Below are 19388 nucleotides of genomic sequence, written 5' to 3'. Positions count from 1 at the left end.
TTATAGATTTATAAAATCACTACGAAAGATTTCAAGTTGATCATTTCGTGCATTCTGACAATTTCAACGTAGAATTGTTCCTTGACCCTATTCCGTTACCGTGCTAACTCCGAACGAACATTGTATCCTAGATTTCTCGCGATATCTCGGAAAGAGCCAAATATATTCCATTATATATGCACATCGTTCATGATCAGTGCCGTTATCCCCAACGTATCCAAACATACGCAATCGCATTAAGACACCTCGTCTGAAAAGGCTGGTACAAACGAACGAGGACAAAAACGAGGCACAAAGACGGGCGACGCGTGTAGCATACGATCTTTGGACGGGGCGAAGAGGTGGGCCCGAGGTGCAAACTTCGTCATTGTCAAGGAACTGACACTCGGGGGTAGGCCGAAGAGAGCCAGGACCCTCGCCATTAATAATCTTAGCCCGAACGAAGAAACAAAGAGATGGATCGGGCAAGGGGTTGGCGAGAAGGAGGAACACGAGGGCATTTCTGTGCGTGTACCACGCATCACGCCAGCACGTTTCGTTTAGTTGAGAGCGCGTATACGTGGTAGGTATTCGAGAGTGTATCCGATGCGTCCGATAGGGCGGGACACGGGCATAAACAATTGCGCATCGGCCTCGCCCCTTCCCGATACGGTGTAATAAAACGAGAGGTCTCTCTTCGCCGCCCTCCTCCACCCTCGTCGCGCCCTCCACCCTTCGGCCCCTACGATCTCTTCGAAGAGTCTCACCGCTCATCGAGGCCCCGGGGCCAGAAATATCGAAACGAACCACGTCGTCCGCGCGATATTTCAGCGAGCCACAGGGGTCGTCGGTGCTAGTCCCGACCTCCTACGACTGTGCTTCAAGGTCCCCGTCGCGGAGGAAGATCGAAAGAACGCGGACCGATTTTTAGTAACGAGGTAAACGTTGCAATTATGGCCGAACAACCGTCTGAATACGCGTCCGAGTTCTAGCCGAGGGATGCTCTTCGAGAAAGTCCCTGTGAGTGGATCTTACGATGTAGTTTTTTCTCCTCTGTCTCTGAGACGGACACGCGTGCACGCGCGGCGTCAGGGACGTTATCCGATTGGTCGTAACGGTTGCTTTTACGAAGTTGTTTCACTTTTGCATCGAGCTTCGACTGATGTATCTGATGTTATACAAGCGGTAGGTTGAGGTTTTTATGATGGCGGGTTTTTACGACTCGCGGTTTTTTCATGTTTCACCGTGTTCTTGTAATTGGTAGTTTCTTCGTGATTCGTGGGCGGGAATGTTTATGACATGCGAGTTTACGTATTAAAATATTCGTAGCTTTGTTACGAGATTCTTTTTGAATTTACCTATATATCGAGAGTTGGGATGTTCCGCGCTATTGTTTAATTTCTTCTCAAAAATTCGAAAAGAATGCTCAGAAAGAGTTCGAAGTAAAAGTAAAAGTTCATAATTTATCCAAAATGGATCGAGGCAAACCCCGTTTCTACATACTTCATCTTACCATTCATCTGCCATGCACTCGCCCTTAACAACTGAAGAGTAAAAATCGAGCTAATAAAAGAACGAAGTTTGGTCACGATCACGAGATATTGTACTTAGGTAAGCGACGAACTTCGAGTTTGGTTGCTTATTTGGGAGATGGTGGCGGGTTTCTCCGGGTGGACCGGGTGCGGCCGTTTAATTCGAAGCCGAACCGGAGGCTGACCTAAAATAGAGGTACGATTTTAATTGGAATAAGTTCCGCGGAGCGTGCAAAAAAGTACAGAGAGCGTTCTTTCTGGCCGCTTCGGGCAAGTGGTCGGTCTCTCGCGCGCTCGCGTGCACGCGGTCCAGACGGACAAGCGGTCCGTGTCGGTTCTTGCGCCGGCGATTAAACCGAATCGCGGACCTGTCGCTTGCTAATTTATTAGGGCGCGTTACCGAGCAGAATACCCCGACCGGGACGGGGTGGTCGGGTGAATTAAATTCGTATTTCGCCGCGCAGGCGGCAGCAGGCGAAATTAGATTCGACGGAGATAAATCCGTGGTGGACGAACGGAGAGAAGTCGGGACGCGTTCACGCCGTAGTCAGTGCCGAGTAAATTGAGACATTCGCAATGGCGGCGTCGAAAGAAGATCGTATCGATGATTAATGTCCGTCGTGGTACCAACGCAACGGTTCGGTAAAAAGCGCGCAATTACACCGCATAACGCTTAATGACTCGATAAGTGGTACCGCGAAACGATACGTATTGTGATGCGGGATTATACATGCAGGCCCTCGTCCGGTCTCCGGCCGGTAATAACTGCAATTTCATCCGGTCTTAATCTTGCTTGGATCGTTTCAAACGGGGGAGGGAGGCATCGAAAAATCGTACCTCACTCGAGGCGCTAGCCATGGCGCGGCCTAGACGCGAGCAGCACTTCGAAACAAAAAGAGTCATCGCGCGGAGGGACCCGAAGAGAACGAAGGAAGAAAGATAGATTGGGCTCTCACCGAAGAGAAGACTTTCCTCGAGTCGGATTAATACCGCGTCGGTGAAAAGCAAACCAAACGAGAGAGGAAGAGGAACGGAGAAAAGGGAAGGGAAGAAACGGTGATCGTTCTTCTCCGGCAGGCCGGACAATAGCAGCGCCGCGAAGTGTAGCGGACAAACAAATAGCCAATTAAAATTCCGGTTGCACGGCGAACATACTTGTATCAGCTGCAGTACTACCAAGCATTGTGCACCAGAGGCATGCGCGAGCCAGTGTCTGGATCGGTTGACTGGACCCGAGTACCAGAAGATCGGTTGCTTACGACCAACCTTCAAGGACTATCTCGAGAAGGCGAATCGTTTGCACCGTTCGCTCAGCTGAATCTTGCTCCGCGCTCCGAAGAGACATCGTTATCGACCGATCGCGCTTTTATCGCGGCCGATTCCAGCTCTCCCGCTGTCACGTTTCGTGGAGATGGTTAATTAAAAAAGCGTTCGCTAGTTCCACGCCAATTAATCATAAGCGCCCGCGGCGATGCGCGGTTATTGTTGCTCACGATTCTTTCCTCTGCTTTCGTCTTCTTTTATTTTTCCGTGTCTTTCTTTAAAGACGAACGCTATAAACGCGGATCGTGATTCTACACGTAGCTGGATCGTCGAGACAGACTGGAAATTAGCCATAGACGGTCGGTCGTTTCGTTAATTGGAACAGATAGATCCGCGATAGTAAATCAAGCGGCACAACGAACGTGATAACCGATAAAATATTGACTCTTACGCTATCTTTGTTATTTGACCCAGCGCGATAAAATCGTGCGGATGATTAATTAAAGTGGGGAATTAATTATCTAGGTGCGGGTCGTTCTGCTCCCACTAGCCGCGCTTAACTATAAACATCCAACTTTAAATTACATCCCCGCTTCAGTATTTCTGGTCGATCGTTTAATCGATAGACATCGATTTTAACTAGTATCACGAGCGATCCCGTGTATCGTTGACCTCGAAAGAAACACACAGTACGCATTATCCAATTACAATAATTCGTGATAACGGATTATTGGAAAATCCACTGATCGTGGAAAGATAAAACTGTTACAGCACATTCTTATGTAAGAAACTCACTCGAAGTTATCAGATATCGGTATTGTCACACGGTGGACGATGGCGTTTAAAAAATAAAGAAAACATTTACAGAAATCGAGCTGCTCCGATATTCGTCGAATCGTCGGCAAGAATGAACGATTACTAAATTACAACGCGCCCTTAGATACGATCGCGGGTCCATAATTGCAGGACTATTCATACATTATTGGCTCGTATATTATTTGACGCGATTCAATAACTCTGAACCGGGACGTTCGATGTTATCTCTCCGTCGTTAAGCCGCATTCGCAATATCGATCGTCCCTGATGAATGGCCGCATTTAAGCCCGTCATTTTTCCCGGTGATTATTAACGTTAAAATTGAATGTGTCCGGAGTGTAGCTGCTACGGCAGCAGAAGCAACAGCAGCCGCGTAGCCTGGCGCTCCCTCGCGAGGACCACGTTCGAAAAAAAGCCACCAGCTCCTTCCTCTTCCCGTTCTTTTTCTTCGATTTCTTCTTCCTCCTCCTCTTTCTTTCTCCACCGAGAGGAAGATCCATCTTCGAATGTGTGTTAAGGTCCCGCGACGCTCCAACTACTGGGAACGCCTCGGCTGCCGCTGCTCCGAGCAAACAGGGGGCGTAATTTATCGAAGGGGTCCAAGGTAAATGAGAAAGCCTCGCGCCAAGAGTTCGGTCACTCTTTGTTCACCGGCGAATCGAGTCCACGCGAATTGCTCGCATGTGTAAACTGTACGCTTACGCGAGAAGTGTCTGATGAACTTCAGGTGTCGTCCGTTCCAAGCTGGAAGCGCGAGAATGTTGGATTAAGGAGGAGATTCTTGGTAGTGGACGATTGATTTATCGATTCATATTGTGTATCGTATCGATGTTTATCGTATTGATAATAAAATGTACAAACCGAATTGATCAACGTGTCATAATTATTCGAGCTATTTAATTACTGCTGGATAAAATGAATTTCCGCTAATTGAATCTATTTATTTGGACATAAATACCGATCATATGAACGGAAAATCATACGTTGGAGAATCAATGTACTCCGGATATATAAACTTCAGCTACATGAACTGCTTGTCTCTTGACAAAATCGTATAAATTCTAAGCCCTACTGTATACATAGCAATATGTTTTAATATTTAGAAACACGTAGATTTCTTTATTAGCTTAACTTTGACCATAATTTTACAGTACTTACTATTCCCTCAAAGTCGTAATTTTCATTAAGCACAAACATACGTTAAACCAGTCAACATTCCAAATGGAATGTACGTTGGTTAAAGATCGATAATAAAAAGCTGACGGCACAGCTTTTACAACCTGCCAATATACACCTATTCGAAACGTATCGCTGTTCGGTGCCGGTAAATAAAGACGCAGGGGGACCGTGGTTCCGCGATTGATGCACGAAAATAAGGTATTTTACATCGATGCGCGTGGGTATCGGGCAGAAATATATGAACAATCCGGCGCGATGTACCTGCGCTCCTGGGGCGACTACCTGCGGCTAATTTACAGCGAGGAGCGCGGATAACTTCCGTCGTTATTCTCTGTAGTTTCCCGCGAAGAGTTCTTTCTCCACGAAGAGTTTCTCGTAACGGGGAGCACGATTAGTCTGAAATACCTGAGAGCGGGAGGCTCTGCTCGAACGTCGTTATTGCGTAGGTTGATCCGGATCTGCATAAGAACCAGACGACGACCTTTCTCTACCTGCCGTTTTACCCTTCTGACCACGAGAACGTTAAGGAACAGCGACCACCTCGGTGATCTTGCGAATAACGATAACGTGGATGGAGTAGCTGGCAACTGGACTCGTGGAACGACTCTACTTGCACCCAATTAGCTGGCTAACCGGTAAATGCAAAGCTTATATTCGACCATCGAATCGCGCCAATGAAACAGGCGAATTAAACGCTCACGATTTCAGGTCTCGCAAAATGGATGACGCGGAAGTTGCCAAGAGCGAAGCTGAAACGGAGAGGGAAGAATGCGAAGATGTAAGTCTCTGAATATGTTCCTTATAGAGTCTTTGATACAATGTGGTTGTTAATTCGATCGTTTAGAAGCTGCACTGATCGACTCTATAAATAGAAATATAATAGAAAATTGCAATTACAAGGATTATTTGTTAAAATTCACCTTGCTATCTACAATTATTTACACCGTCTCTTATTACGCTATTTTTACGTTGTTCGGGTTATTCAACTATAGATCTGGTTACAGGAAGAGCTGCCGATCACGACCACCACGAAGAACGCGTTGATAACGACCCAGCTTGGTCCCTGTGACGTTTATCCGCATCGCGTCAAAGTGTCCATCATCGGCGTAGGAAAGATTGGAATTGCCTGCGCTATCGCGATCTTGATGAGAGTTAGTATCAGTGCGGAGCGAGCCGCGCGGACCGCGACGCTCGATCAACCGTCTGATTCCCCGTGATTTTTAGAGAATGGCCAGCGAGGTCTGCCTGATCGATCACGACTCGAACAAGGCTTCCGCCGAGGCCGAGGATATTCAGCACGTTGGAGCTTTCCTGGGGTGTCCTCTAGTAACTGGCACATCAGGTACTTGACAGTCTCATATACGTATTACATATTATATGTATCTTAATCTGATGGATTTTGATGAATACTTTCATGGAAATTGAAATTGAATAACGAGGTACTCGTTCCTTGCTATTCCTTTTGCAATTGTTTTGAACAGTGTACTTCCTTTGGCCATCGGTAAAAAAAAGTTGTAGGACTTATCGATCGATTTAGTTATTTTATCGTTTAAAAAAATGAAATACTGACACATAAAAAATATACGATGTATAGTTTAACACTAAATCAGAGACACGAAGACGACGAAGACATCCAACATTTACACGCTTAAAACAGGAACAACTAACGAAACGAATAACTAACGTTTCACGTACATACTCCGATCGTCGCTTGTCTACTCGCTGCGGAAGAACCAGGAGTCGAAAGCTAATTCCTCGGCATGGTAATTTCTTCCGCGTGTCAGTGGACGTGACGACTAACTGACGATGCTTGGGGCGAGCATCGATCGCGATCGTTCGGCCCGATCCAAGACTGCCGCTTTTAAAAGACGCTGCCGTCGCATCGACTTGTTCGTCAAGAGACTTTCTGTCAACGTGCAATGGGTCAGAAAGAACGGTCACCGTCCCGAAAGGGGGGAATGAATTTTCGGGACGGCGAACAGAGTTCCGAGATCCGGAACCTTCTCTCTTCTCCTGGCCCTGTCTTTTAATCTCGTTGCTCATCTACATCGCCGCGTGCTTACACGCAGGACGCTACAGCAAGCGTTTCCCCGAGCTTTTCACCAGCCAGCTCGTAAATTCCGTGCCACTCTTATTTATCTCGACCGTGATCGACTCCACGATACATATTTTTTTTTTCTCTTTTTTCGGTCCCCTTTCTCCGTTCTTCGCGCAGAGCGTCCTTCTGTCATCCGTGCGCGGCCTCCGGCAGTAAACGTGGCTCGCTCGTGAAAAAAAAATATACCACCTTGCTCCGGAATTCGGGAACAAAAGCTTGGCTCTCTCGCGGTCGTCCACGATGGAAACACCGTCTCGAGCTGGCAATTTACCGGTCTGACGACGCGACTTCGTGAGCCACGATTTGCAGCTACATGTGTTTCCAGCCGATTTCATTTTGTATTATTTCGCGGTCGTAAATCTTCGGCTTTGAATTTTAAACGGGATGTTTCGATCGAGTGGATCTGGTGTCTCTCAGTTGTCGTTTTTGCACAGTTTACTAGCGAGTATACGCTGTAATCGTTGGTAAATTCGAATGCTCACGACACTGTGATGCGATGTTCTTGAAATATTCTACTCGCAAATTTTTACTTCCCATCCGCACACATAGTTTCCCTTTAATCTCGCCCGCATTCGAGAGTAACAATTACCGGTACTACAAGTAGAACAGACTCGGCTTTTTACCGACTAATTTATCTCAAGTGTCATCTCTACGTAGCAACGAGTGTATCTCGGTTGCGCTACAAGGTCGCACCATGCATCGTGAAGGTGTTAGCTAAAATCGGTGCTTCTTATTTGTCTTGACCACGTTATGTACTGTACGCGGTTATCGGCGCATCTCTATAGACAAAAGAGAGAATCCTCTCGGATACGAGAGAAAAGGTGCGTTCGATCCCTTCCAGCGTTTTGTATTCCAACAGCTTCCGATGGCTTTATTACCGAACGAGATATTTCCAGCGAGAGATTTCCAGAAAGGGATGCCCGACTTCTAACGATTCTTTCTTTGGTATTCTTATCTCGGCTAGGGTAGAACGTGTTTCGCATAAGCATTCGACGAATGCGCGTTAGCCGAATTTAAGACAGTTCTTCTTCGTGGTACAACCACTGTTTTCGACAGAATTCCACGATACTTGATCGGGGGAAAGTATGCGAGTGAGAATCTCGCCGGGTAACGAGTGAGGAATTATTTCGAAAATGCACGTGGAAATTTGTCTGCATATGGCAAGAAAGTGCGTTATTACTTGAATAATTATCAGGAATTTTTCCTGACAGATTTCAGTATGGTGAAGGAATCCGCAGTGGTGATAATTTGCACTCGCGAAACCGCACCTGGTGAAAGCCCAAACGTAAGACACAATTTCAAGGTCTTCAAGAAAATCATACCTGCTGTAGCAAGATTCGCATGTAAGTCCGTCATCCTGGTCGTTACTCAGCCAACCGATGTGATGTCCTACATCGCCTGGAAACTATCAGGATTTCCTTCTAATCGCGTCCTTGGCATCGGTACACTGATAGACTGCGCGAGGTTTCAAGACTTCGTGAGCAGAAGATTAAACGTGGCGCGAAGTTCAGTTACTTGTATGGTGGTCGGGGCGCAAGGAGACATGGCTGGTATTTTATACTCAATAATGAACTATTATCGTATATTGGACCGTGTATCTTTTGTAGTTCCTATATGGTCGAGCATCCAAGTGGGTGGAATGAAGCTTCGGGATATAAATCCTAGAATAGGGGAACAAGACGACCCTGAGAAGTGGTACGAAATCTCGGAGAACGTAAAGAACGTGTGAGTGATCGTTACGGGTGAGATCGTTAAGGGGAACGAGATCGTTTAAACTCATTTTGCGCGGGCACGTTTCAGTGGCACACAACTGGAGGAGAAGAAAGGATCGTGTTGTTGGGGCGTTGCTGTTTCTACGGCGGAAATCGTCGATGCAATTGTTAGGAACACCAAAGTCGTGCTCCCGGCGTCAACGCACATTCTCGTGAGTCGAAATCCTCGCTTGCTACAAACTCCAAATTTTACGATGGCTATGAAAAGTATTATATTTACGCATATCATTACTTCTCAACGAAACTTTTCTCTTGGCAAACTTTCGCAGTACATGTTCGTCGATGTATTACCAACTAACCGAGTTACATGCTTTTTAAAGAAAGAAAATATTGTCCACAGAGTTGCGCTCACGGTACGGACAAGGACGTATACATGTCTGTGCCCTGTGTGATCGGTCGAGAGGGTGTGTACTGTACCGTGCGACAGAAGCTAAGCGAACAAGAGAAGTCGGCGGTGCAGACGTGTGCGGACAGTATTCGAAGTATACTGCGGGAAAGCGGGATTCTCCAGGAGACAAACCACGAGACGGAGTAGCGAGGAACGAGCGAAGAGAAGAAGAGGGACGTGGTAGAGTAATCGCGAGACGGTGGACTGCGTGCTACCGGAAATTACGCAGCAAGGAGTGCGAGATCGAGACGAAGGATGTAGCGTTTTAGAAGGCGTCTTCATCAATAACAAACGCGCGCACCTGGCGACCGGTTCTCTGTACGGGTACATAATAAATGACAGTACAGGAATTGACTTTCTAGAAAACTATCGTGTCCCTCGCGAAAAACCGGTCGTTGGTGTAGTTTGTGTCCTATTATGAGCTATTCGTGGCGTTTGTCGATGGATCATCCGTGCGTTGATCACGAGATGCGACGTATCTCGATGGAAAGATGGAAAATGTATCTCAAACAGCCACATATATATACACACGCACGTAGTTGGGATTTATTGTAAATTACCATTGTTGTATTATAACTTCACGTTGTTCGCTGTTTCATTCGAGGGAAGATCGGGGGCAGCTTTGGTAGTTACTCAACGACCGTTCGAATATTTCCGGCAATAGAGTGGTGAACGAGGAAGGAAGGGTGGTTCATGCGGAGCGCGGTGTTCAATTAGCAATTTAATATTCGTTCGTGGCTCATGTGGAGCCCGGTGCCACGAGCAATTGGATCTCAAGTGTCCGACGAAAAACTCTTCTCACGTGACCGGCAAAGCGGAAATTGAAATTCGCATACACGTTCGATAACGGCGTATCCCATCTGTGCCGATTCGACAGCTGTCCATCGATTTCGTACGTTCGTCATTAGCTTGGGCTATAGAGAAATCGAAAGAGCAGTTTTCTGAAAAGACTGTATAATCTTTGTTCCTTTCCAATCGATCTCGATCTTATCGCGAATCAACGTTTCGCTCTGTGAATAGACAACTTCAGACTTAAAGAGTGATGCAACGTTTGACTGTCACTTTCGTTGTTTAACTTAATGGAGATGAAATTTATAGAGTATTACAGAGATACTCCAGGTTACTGATCTAGTTTCGGTTCAATCAAATCCTCGGGATGTTACACCTGAGTCCTGAGTATCAGGTTCATTGACGATGGCCGTACCCAAGAAGAAGTTACTCGATACCGTCTGGAACACCACGACGTTTTTGCTCACCAAGCAGCCGGAAGATTTCGTGGAGTGTCATCGCGTTAAAATCGTCATCGTCGGCAGCGGTTACACGGGTGTCGCCGTTGGAATCGCGATTCTCTTCAAGGTTCGTCGAATATTTTGTATCTCTAACCTATCTCAATTTCCCTCTGACTGAATAAGCGAATAAATGTCCTATTACTTCATAGAAATATGAAAATTTATAAACGGAAATCGTGGTCTTCGAACATTAAACATACGGTAAAAAAAAATTAATACAATTCGAGAGAAATTGGTGATCAAGCAACGAGTAAAACATAAAAAGGATTAAGAAAAGAAGAAATCAAGCGGTTGTTCAAACACTCGAAAAGACCTTGCGACGATAAAAAGCATGATCGTCTATAAACAACATTCAAGCCCTCGCCAGTCCACCAGCGCGCGTGATTCGTGTTTGCCCAAGGAGAATCATCGTTGCGGTAGCAAACCTACTAGATCTATATATTCTAGTGGTCGACAAAGGGCAAGGAGTCGGAGAAATACTTGGATAGGCGTGTGCGCTCGTGTACGTGCATTCAAGCGAGGGACGAAGGCTGAATGTGGGCTCGTTAGTGTGCCGGGATCAAATGGGATATTATGCAAATGATCCACGAAAGACCAGAAGACGGAATTCGGCGACAAGAAAAGGCAGAGAGATTGGAACTTAAAAGCAGCGAGAACGAAGAAAGAATGAGGGAGGACGAGGAACGTGCTTCCCTTTGCTCGTTATCGGATCGTAACGCGAGCATTTACACGTCGGACGCCCCCGCAGGATCGTCGCGGCGCTGATTTATTCTAGTCGCCAGAGGAAGAAAGCTGAAATCCATACTTGTCTACGAGGACATCCAATCCTTATCGCATTCGCTGATCCAAGGGCCTCGTTTCTTCGTGCGTGCGCGGGTGGAGACCTTTACCTCCGTTTGTCCACGGAAGCGGTGGTTTAAACGAAATTGAAAAGTCCTCCCTCTTTGTCGATGCAAGGTCGAGCGAATGACGCTGTCATTACGAATCGTTTCACTGTTCCCTAGAGTGTAACGTTTCATATTCTTCTCGTATAGCTAACGAGGGTGAGTCAGGTGATTAACCCATTAAGAGCCAGCGTTGCGTTAACGCAACCTTTTCATTTACAATTTTGCCTTCAGTCGATTCACATTATTGAATTTTGTTTTTATGTGATTATGAAATGGAATTTGTGCGACTTTACGTCACGTTTCTGCAATTCATATTGCGTTACTGTTCGGTCCTTGGCTCCTCGACGAATCAATGATTAATCGAAAGATTGACCCGAATTAAACATACATCACTGCGCGTGATAACTGCGCGGACGTCGTTAGGTGAGAGAAAGGCCTGGGTAAAACGGGGTGAATCGTGGAAGGAGTGGCAGTCTGGTAATCGGAACGCTAGCATATTCCGGTAGGAGATAATGAACGTGGGCGACTAATTCCAGGTTTCGGTTTCCGTGGATCGTTACGAGGGCAAACAATGAAGGCCGCGCATGGTGAATGTCAGGGGCGGGTCTGAATGTCGTTATATTCCGCTCGTAGAGTAACAACGTTATACACGTTTACAATGTCCCTAATAGTGACCACGCTGTTCCCGTTTCCTACTATTTCAGTCTGTCATCAAGATCTATAATGATAGTTGCCGGGACGGGCACTCCTTTGGACGCTGCATTATAATTTTCCTTATGAAACCAAGTAATAAACGTTACACGAAGATATTCTTAAGTGCCATCGAACTCATTAACGTCACCAGAAATGTTTGATACCACGGCAACGATGAACGAGGTGAATGGATCGAAGGGTAATATCGTATAACAAAGAAAATGATGAAGCAGAAGCAAGGAAGGCAAAGTGAGAAGGAATAAGAAGAAGCGGAGACAGTGAATCGTGCGGTTGTTCCGTCGGTCCTGGCTTGGCAGATCGCATCAACGAGATGATCGCGAGGTACCAGCGTTCCAGTACCATCTCCACGACTTACTGTCCACCTTACGAGCCTGCTACACCCAACTCGCTCGGTAGTGCTTGCATAAGACGTTCATCTTCTTCTTGTTCTCGTCGCTTCCCAACCCGTTGTTACGTGTCATGTCCGTCGGGTCGCATTAAATCGTACAAACCATCTCACGGGTCGGTACTGATGGTGAAAAGTTTCCTGCTCGTGAAGCTATATTTCATTTCGAGTTACAGTTGTTACGATTCGGAGATTGAGAGAAAGTAAGTGAAATATATACATAGTTCGATTATTCGCATATGATCGTAAGTTTAAATGGTAATGTTTACGAGTGGACTACATCGGCTAGAAAATAGCGTTGCATAATAAAATTAATTCAGCGGAAGCATAATAAAACCTGACCTGATGACGGATCGAGTGTCACACCTTCGGTACCTTGCGACCTGTGATCAGCTGCGCTTCTCTGAAGCGGAATCGACGAGGGTAGCCAAGAGTGAAGCGCTGACTGGCCTAGGTAACTAGAACCGCATGAGAGACTGCACGAGAAGTAGGAAAGGATCGGCCATCGGTTTTACTCGATCGAATGCAAATTACACGACGCAGGTCGTTTCACCGGAATCGTTAATGCGTTCGTAGCGATCCTCGTCTCGGTTGTCTCGTACGTTCGCTCCCTCTCTCGCTGTTGTCCACGGTCATGCGTCATTAAAAATCTCGTTACAAAACACACACGGCGGAGGAGGGTTTTTGTGAGTTAATTACCGCTCAATATCGTCGCACGATACGTGTGGGTATTACACGAGGGATAGGAAGAGGAAAAAGAGAAAGTAGAAAAAAAAGAGGAGGAAAGAAGGCATAAGGGAGGAACATCGACGAGCTGGCGAGGAAACTTCATCAGCTGCGATATTATGCATGCTGCGGAAGTCATGCTTGATGAAGTATGGTGATTAAGCGGTGTACAATAACAGATTGGAAGCACAAGGGCGTAACGTAATATATTAAGAAGCCGTTTCTGTTGGTAGCCGCGGGTTTGTCTTAACGTGTGAAAGCACCATCTGTCAGAGAAAAATGTGTCCATCTGCTGGCGCGGAAACGAAAGCGGACGAAGCGTGCACCGCGGTATACGGTTCGGCTATTTGCTACGAAAACGTGTGTGCTCGTCCCACACCGATACCCTATTATTCAACCGGACGAATTAGACCGTGATTAAGAGAAATTACCGAGTTAAAAACGCGCAGCGATTGATGCCCGAGGTGTCGCTGAAAAAATTTCTACACGAAATTATAGACGTTAGACGATAGAGGAACATCAATTACCAAGAGGAAACGAGATTTTGACAAATACGTAATCGCCCCGGGGAACGTTCCTGATGCACGATCAATTATTTCAGCCGCGTTCCTTCGACGTTCGAAGCATCTAATAGCTCTTTCTTTGGACGAAGAATCGGTGCAATAGAAGAATTATCACAATACGAGGAGGAAGCTTAACGGGAGCTTTCTTTACTATTCATCCAGCCAGACCGACGAATATCGCTCGATCAAGACGTTCCGAGCAAAAACTAGCGATGCAATCTGCTAAACGCCAAAGATAATTACCAGGACAACGTGAAAAATCTCAAATTCCATCAAATTCGTGTTACGTAACATCAGCAAAAGGGAAGACTCGTGATCGAGCGAACGCCGACAAAGTGGTCCTCTCCTCTCACGGAATAGTCCGGTCTCGCTCGAACGAAGAGATGATCAGACCCTAACGATCCTTCGCATTAAGGGATCGCTCGAATGGCGCGATCGATCGCGCGCGCGACCACGTACTCTTAATGCGATTCCCGGGGGTCTTGATTGCGTAACGATTTCGAGTGCGTAATAACTCCCGGCCGTTGGCTAGTTCCTGTTAATTACTCTTTATAATCCCCGGTTCTGTTGCTCGTTGCAGCGTCTCGCCTCGGAGGTGGTGTTCATAGACGCGGACGAGGAATTGGCGAAAGCAGAGGCGGAAGACATCAGCCACGCGGCGGCGTTCCTCGGCAACCCGAAGATCGTCGGTACCAAAGGTGAAAATAAATTTCATCTTTCAGCCGTTTTTGTGTCCGAGAGATTGTTAATAAAGAAAATCGCGATGATTTATCAACCGTGGGACCATCGCAGATTATTCCATGGCTAGAGATGCCACGGTCTGCGTGATCACCGTGGGGGATAGAGCTACGAGCGACGATGACGAAGCAACTTTGATGGATCAGAATTTGAATATTTTTAAAGACGTTATCCCGAAGGTCTGCAAGTATGCACCAAACAGCATACTTTTAATCGTGACGGCGCCAGGTATAAGCTATCAGGCTTCGTAGTTGCACTTTACATTTTTTAATATCGATGCATGTACGTGGTGTGGTATAACGACGTTACGTCGTGTTTCAGTGGACATACTGTCGTATGCAGCCATGAAGCTCTCAGGCTTCCCACCGCACCGTGTGATGGGGTTGGGCACATTTTTGGATAGCTGTAGGTTTCAGTACTTCATCGCGCAGAAGCTTGGAATTTCGGCAAACTCGGTGCAGGCCTCTATAATTTGTGAAAACGGACCCACGTCTGGTAATTAGCGTACCGTATACTATCACTGTTACGTTTAATCGTTTCTGAAAGTGCGTTAAACGTTGACACCGAACAGTACCCATCTGGTCCGCCGTGACAGTCATGGGCATTAAACTGAAAGACATCAACAGAGATATCGGTACTAAATCGGATCCAGAATCGTGGGGTGAACTACATACAAAAGTAATCGAATCCGATAAAGATCTTATCACGAGGAAAGGATATCGCTGTTGGGGTACTGGTATTTGTGCGGCGGAAGTCGTAGATGCCATCGTGCGAAATACTTGTATTTGCATGACGGTATCTACCTACTTAAAGGTAACGATTTAATCCTTACTCCTACTTTTTTCTTCCGTTTTAACGCGTGATAGTTAGTTATCAATCTTTTCCAGGGTTGTAGACACGGTCTGGAGAAAGATGTCTACATGTCACTGCCCTGTATAGTCGGCAGAAATGGCATACAAACGCTTCTTCGTCATCCGTACACACCGGAGGAGCAAGAACTTACGGAGGCCTCGTGCAGAGCCATTTACGAAACTCAAAAATCAATTCTTCATACTTTGGAGTGAATCTTTACGATCTCACCAAGTACAAACGTTTTCATCACTTTCGTCGACTCGTGCATTCGTTGGGAAGTCCATAATTCTAAAAGTTCATTCGTGACGCGAAAGAACAATGTTGTATTGATTAAATTACACAAAAACCAGCAGTGAGATGAGAGTTCGGTGGCAGAATCCATGCTTAAGAAGCACAGCCAGTTTGTTTTACAAACCGAATTTCTTTTCTTTTTCTTCGGCAACCGATGAATAGGGGAGGCGCTATAAATTGCACGCGCACGCCACTCGGCCGATTTCGGCCAATTTGCCAAGATTAATGTAGACCAGGGATAATTAATTGGCGGACGTACGAAGCGGTTAACCGTCCCGCCACCGGCGACCGGTCGTGATAAAACGATCGCTATTACAAACACAAAGAACGCCAGTTTCGAAGACGCGATGGTCAACGATACAGCAATCTTTTATAAAATTCGCTTTCGCCGATACCGGCCTTTTGTCTTTGTCAGCAGCGGCATTAGTCAACAAGTTCTCGCGTCGACGATCCTCGACGCTACCGTCGTACCCCACAATTCGATAAAGTCGTTTCCAAAGGAATAAAGATACCCGTGTTCAATAATGAATCCGACAACGGTTCCTACTTACGCTACGGACTGCCAGAAGAAGAAATTTATTCATGGAATTCAGCGAAACATCGTTGTTGCCGGTATAAGCTTCGTACGAAATAATCGACGGTGATTCATTACCTCGATTACAGAGCGAAATTTCGTCGAGCAAACCGGCCAACTCCGGTGGAAAAAGCGCGTGAAACAGAGACGCGATCGCGGCAATGCCGATGCCTGCTGCTTTTAATGGCTGTTCATCCTCTTTCTGGATTCATATTCTCGAAATGAGCAAGGAACCGTATAGCGAAGAGAGGCTTATAATGTAAACGCGGCTCGTTGTCGTCGCGACGACCAACCACCAGCAAATTCTTCGTCGTTCTCTCGCAACAGGAGCACGGGGACACACCGGTGATTCATTATACATGCTAACGAATGTGCGTTACGAGAGAGAGAGAGGAAAAATGAGAGGGAAAGAGAGGCTACGAGGGGTTTCCTGCGGCTGGAAGCCACACCAATAACGACGGGGAGTACGGCAACGTCTTCATCTCCGACGCACCGGCTTCTTCTCAGGCGAAGCCATTTTTCTGTATTATCTCGATGACGAGTCTCGAGCACGTAATTTATATCGCAAACCTAATAACACGATTCTGTTCCTCCATGTCTTCCCTTGTCAACATCAAGTCGTCTATTTCCCTACTTTTCGCCTACCATCGCTAATCTTCGTTATCATTCAGTTTCTTGTTCGAAGTGTATAAAAATGAAACAAATATCGAATATATTCCTCTATGAACTTTCCAATCAGCAACGTTTGGGAAGTAATTTGGCGAGGAAAATTCATAATCCTCTCGGTGTCGGAATACGAGCGAAAAAGAAGGAGGTTCCCGAGGACATCGTTCACCAGCGAAACACCGCGGTAGGTACTACTAATTACTGTACTTTTTATTTCGCTCCGACATAATGCCCCGCCGGTTCGAGCAGCGGGTTCGGTTCACCATGAGCGGAGGTGGCCCGGCCGCCGCGTCACAAGGAGAAAAAGGAACACGTGTAGGAGTAAAAAGGAAGAACGAACGGAGAGTGGCCAGAGGCCGATGGAACACTGTCTGGCTCCCCTCTTGTAGTGCAATATCCGATGCGTTCGGATCATTTATGCAGCGATCACGACACGTATGCAAGCACGGCAGATCTTAAAGCATTCGGTCGACGTCGTAAAACCGCAGCGGTACACGACGGAGCGTGGGGGCCAGGTCGGTCCTTGATTGAGTTACGATTTAATTAGTCCGTGCGGCCAATCAGTAATTAAGATATCCGCTAATCAACGGACCCAAGAGCACCTCCGATCTCTTCACCCCTGACGCACATTAACAGAGGGAACTTTTCTCTGCTCCCCTCCCGTCTCGATGCGTACTTCCATCTTCGTCCTTCGTTCTTCTTCTGCTTTCTTCCCACACTTTTTACTACCTTATCCTTCCTGGTTCCCGGTCCATTGCCAAACCCGTGAATCAATCGACCGGACAGTTCGGCCGCCCGCAGGATTCTACGCGCGTGACTAATCTCCTCGTAAAAAACAAGGGATCTAAATCGATAGCTGGACAAAAAGTTGATAGCTTCGGGAAATGGTAACGAAAATTTGGTTCTTGCTGAGAACTTAGGCCTCTGATATTTAGTTCGTTTATGTTCTGAATACATTTTCTGGGAACCATGATACTTATAAGTTTTGTTTCTTTCGAGACAAGTATGGTTGTATTTTCTCTCTGCGTTGGTGTATTAAAAGCTCTGCAATAATAAGGCGCGTTGATTCTGTTGACTGTACAAGAAAAGCCAATTACGTCACGTGTCTATTACCTGACATTTATGCAAAATAAATAAAGATATATGCGTAGTTGCATGTCTAAAATTATAGCACGTAACATAACCACTTCCTTCGCATCTAATCAAATGACTCACGGGCCAACTTTTGCTCGGATTTGTGGATAAGATATGTCACGTCTCGGTGAAAAGCACGCAAGATATCTCGTCCAAGCCATCGCGAGGTTTCTCGTTCATAAACGTGAAAGGATTAATGGATAGGCTAGGCTAGCTAACGATACAGAAGCATAACGTATGCTAATACATATAAGATTAATATACTGTCAATGGAGAAGAATATAAGATGGTTAGGTTCCAATACCCAGTTAAGGTTTAACGAACAGGGACTCTGTTACTCTGAAATAGATGTCACTTTAAACAAAGTAGGATGCGTCCAGGCAAAGCTCTCAGGTAGAAATCAGGGTGCGATTAATCACCTGTTCGGGTTCTTGCTATAGGTCTCGGTGCACTTGTTACCTCATTAAATCAAATATATGGCATCGGATCGCACAGAAATCGAACCGTAATTCATAATAACTGCGACATTTATGTACCCTGTGCACGCCCTGTGACAAATATTCTAAGTAATCGTTTAATATCTCGGCCTGTCCTCTCGAAGGACCTGCTTGATCTGAGCGAATCTCGATACGACTATTTATTACTTATTCGTGTCATCAAGATATAAAACATCAATTTAAATTCAAACTTTATTTGCTCCAAGAATAAATTCCTAGATCAAGATTATTCCAGTAATTTGACATAAAATATTAAGTAATATCAATGGACATAAAATAATATGTTTAATATCAATAGAAATTGATCTGAAAATCTTGTCGTAAAAATCTTTCAAAAAAATCTTCATAACGACGGCATCTGTCGGGTACAACGAGAACCCAGATAAACCCACTGCCTCAGGTGACTTATGGAAACTTTTCTCTTCGTTCCAGAATTTTTGTTCCCTTTCTCCAGTGACTTTTTTCAGAACGTCACTTTATCGAGCGTAATCGATCATGAAACAAGCCAATGATCAATCACCAGTATCTTCGTATAATTTCGAAATTTTTTAATAGCCATTCCATTTTGCAAGATTAGAACAGGGAACTTGATATGAATTCGGCCAGCGAAGGTTTCCGGACGCGAGATTAAACGTCGTATCGGTACCGCGTGCGTAAGATAGCGTTGATTGTAATTAATAGCCGGCCATTGCGTTAGCCCTGCAGCCAGTTAATTGTCGAGAGAAGATTAATGGCACAAAATCACGCCAATACTGGTCGATTGTCCGAAACCGATCCCTGTCTCGAGTCGTGCTCTCGTGTTTCGGCCGTGGCGGACGCGAAACTCGTTTCTCGTTACACTTGTCTGCGCGATAAACTCGAACGAGCACGCGGGACCACGCGGAAAATTATTCGCGACCGGTTACCCATGATATTTTTAATCGCATACAGCAGTCGGGTTCTCTATCGCGAAATTAATTAAGATTTATTAGAAGGGGCTTCTCGTATCGTATCGAATTGTTAAATAGTTCGCACTTGCCTCGAATTTAAACAAAAAGTGCGATAC

At 45.9% G+C, this 19388-nt stretch overlaps 3 protein-coding genes across 4 annotated transcripts in view; 2 read left to right on the top strand and 1 right to left on the bottom strand.

The window, feature by feature from the left end:
* The window catches only part of LOC126867785 (TSC22 domain family protein 1), a 203165-nt gene that overhangs the window by 146828 nt on the left and 36949 nt on the right, over window positions 1-19388 (bottom strand). The window lies entirely within an intron of this gene.
* Window positions 3810-9188, top strand: LOC126867877 (L-lactate dehydrogenase-like). The gene is made up of 7 exons (XM_050622920.1): window positions 3810-5404; window positions 5478-5547; window positions 5774-5920; window positions 5994-6111; window positions 8079-8592; window positions 8668-8791; window positions 8980-9188. Exons 2-7 carry the CDS (start codon window positions 5488-5490, stop codon window positions 9172-9174), a joined length of 1158 nt encoding a protein of 385 aa, XP_050478877.1. The 5' UTR covers window positions 3810-5404; window positions 5478-5487; the 3' UTR covers window positions 9175-9188.
* On the top strand, window positions 9232-18432 carry LOC126867840 (L-lactate dehydrogenase A-like 6A). The gene is made up of 6 exons (XM_050622830.1): window positions 9232-10383; window positions 14172-14289; window positions 14384-14557; window positions 14651-14824; window positions 14901-15142; window positions 15217-18432. Exons 1-6 carry the CDS (start codon window positions 10222-10224, stop codon window positions 15391-15393), a joined length of 1047 nt encoding a protein of 348 aa, XP_050478787.1. The 5' UTR covers window positions 9232-10221; the 3' UTR covers window positions 15394-18432.

This window comes from Bombus huntii, chromosome 1 (assembly GCF_024542735.1).
Source record: "Bombus huntii isolate Logan2020A chromosome 1, iyBomHunt1.1, whole genome shotgun sequence".
In the NCBI taxonomy this organism is placed as follows: Eukaryota; Metazoa; Arthropoda; class Insecta; order Hymenoptera; family Apidae; genus Bombus; species Bombus huntii.
This window is presented reverse-complemented; position numbering and strand designations above follow the sequence as displayed.

Coding starts and splice junctions, on each gene's coding strand:
- LOC126867840 (XM_050622830.1), top strand. CDS start 10,222: ATGGCCGTACCCAAGAAGAAGTTACTCGATACCGTCTGGAACACCACG. Junction 10,384..14,171: donor GAATCGCGATTCTCTTCAAG/GTTCGTCGAATA, acceptor TGCTCGTTGCAG/CGTCTCGCCTCGGAGGTGGT. Junction 14,825..14,900: donor TGAAAACGGACCCACGTCTG/GTAATTAGCGTA, acceptor GACACCGAACAG/TACCCATCTGGTCCGCCGTG.
- LOC126867877 (XM_050622920.1), top strand. CDS start 5,488: ATGGATGACGCGGAAGTTGCCAAGAGCGAAGCTGAAACGGAGAGGGAA. Junction 5,921..5,993: donor CTATCGCGATCTTGATGAGA/GTTAGTATCAGT, acceptor CGTGATTTTTAG/AGAATGGCCAGCGAGGTCTG. Junction 8,792..8,979: donor CGGCGTCAACGCACATTCTC/GTGAGTCGAAAT, acceptor TATTGTCCACAG/AGTTGCGCTCACGGTACGGA.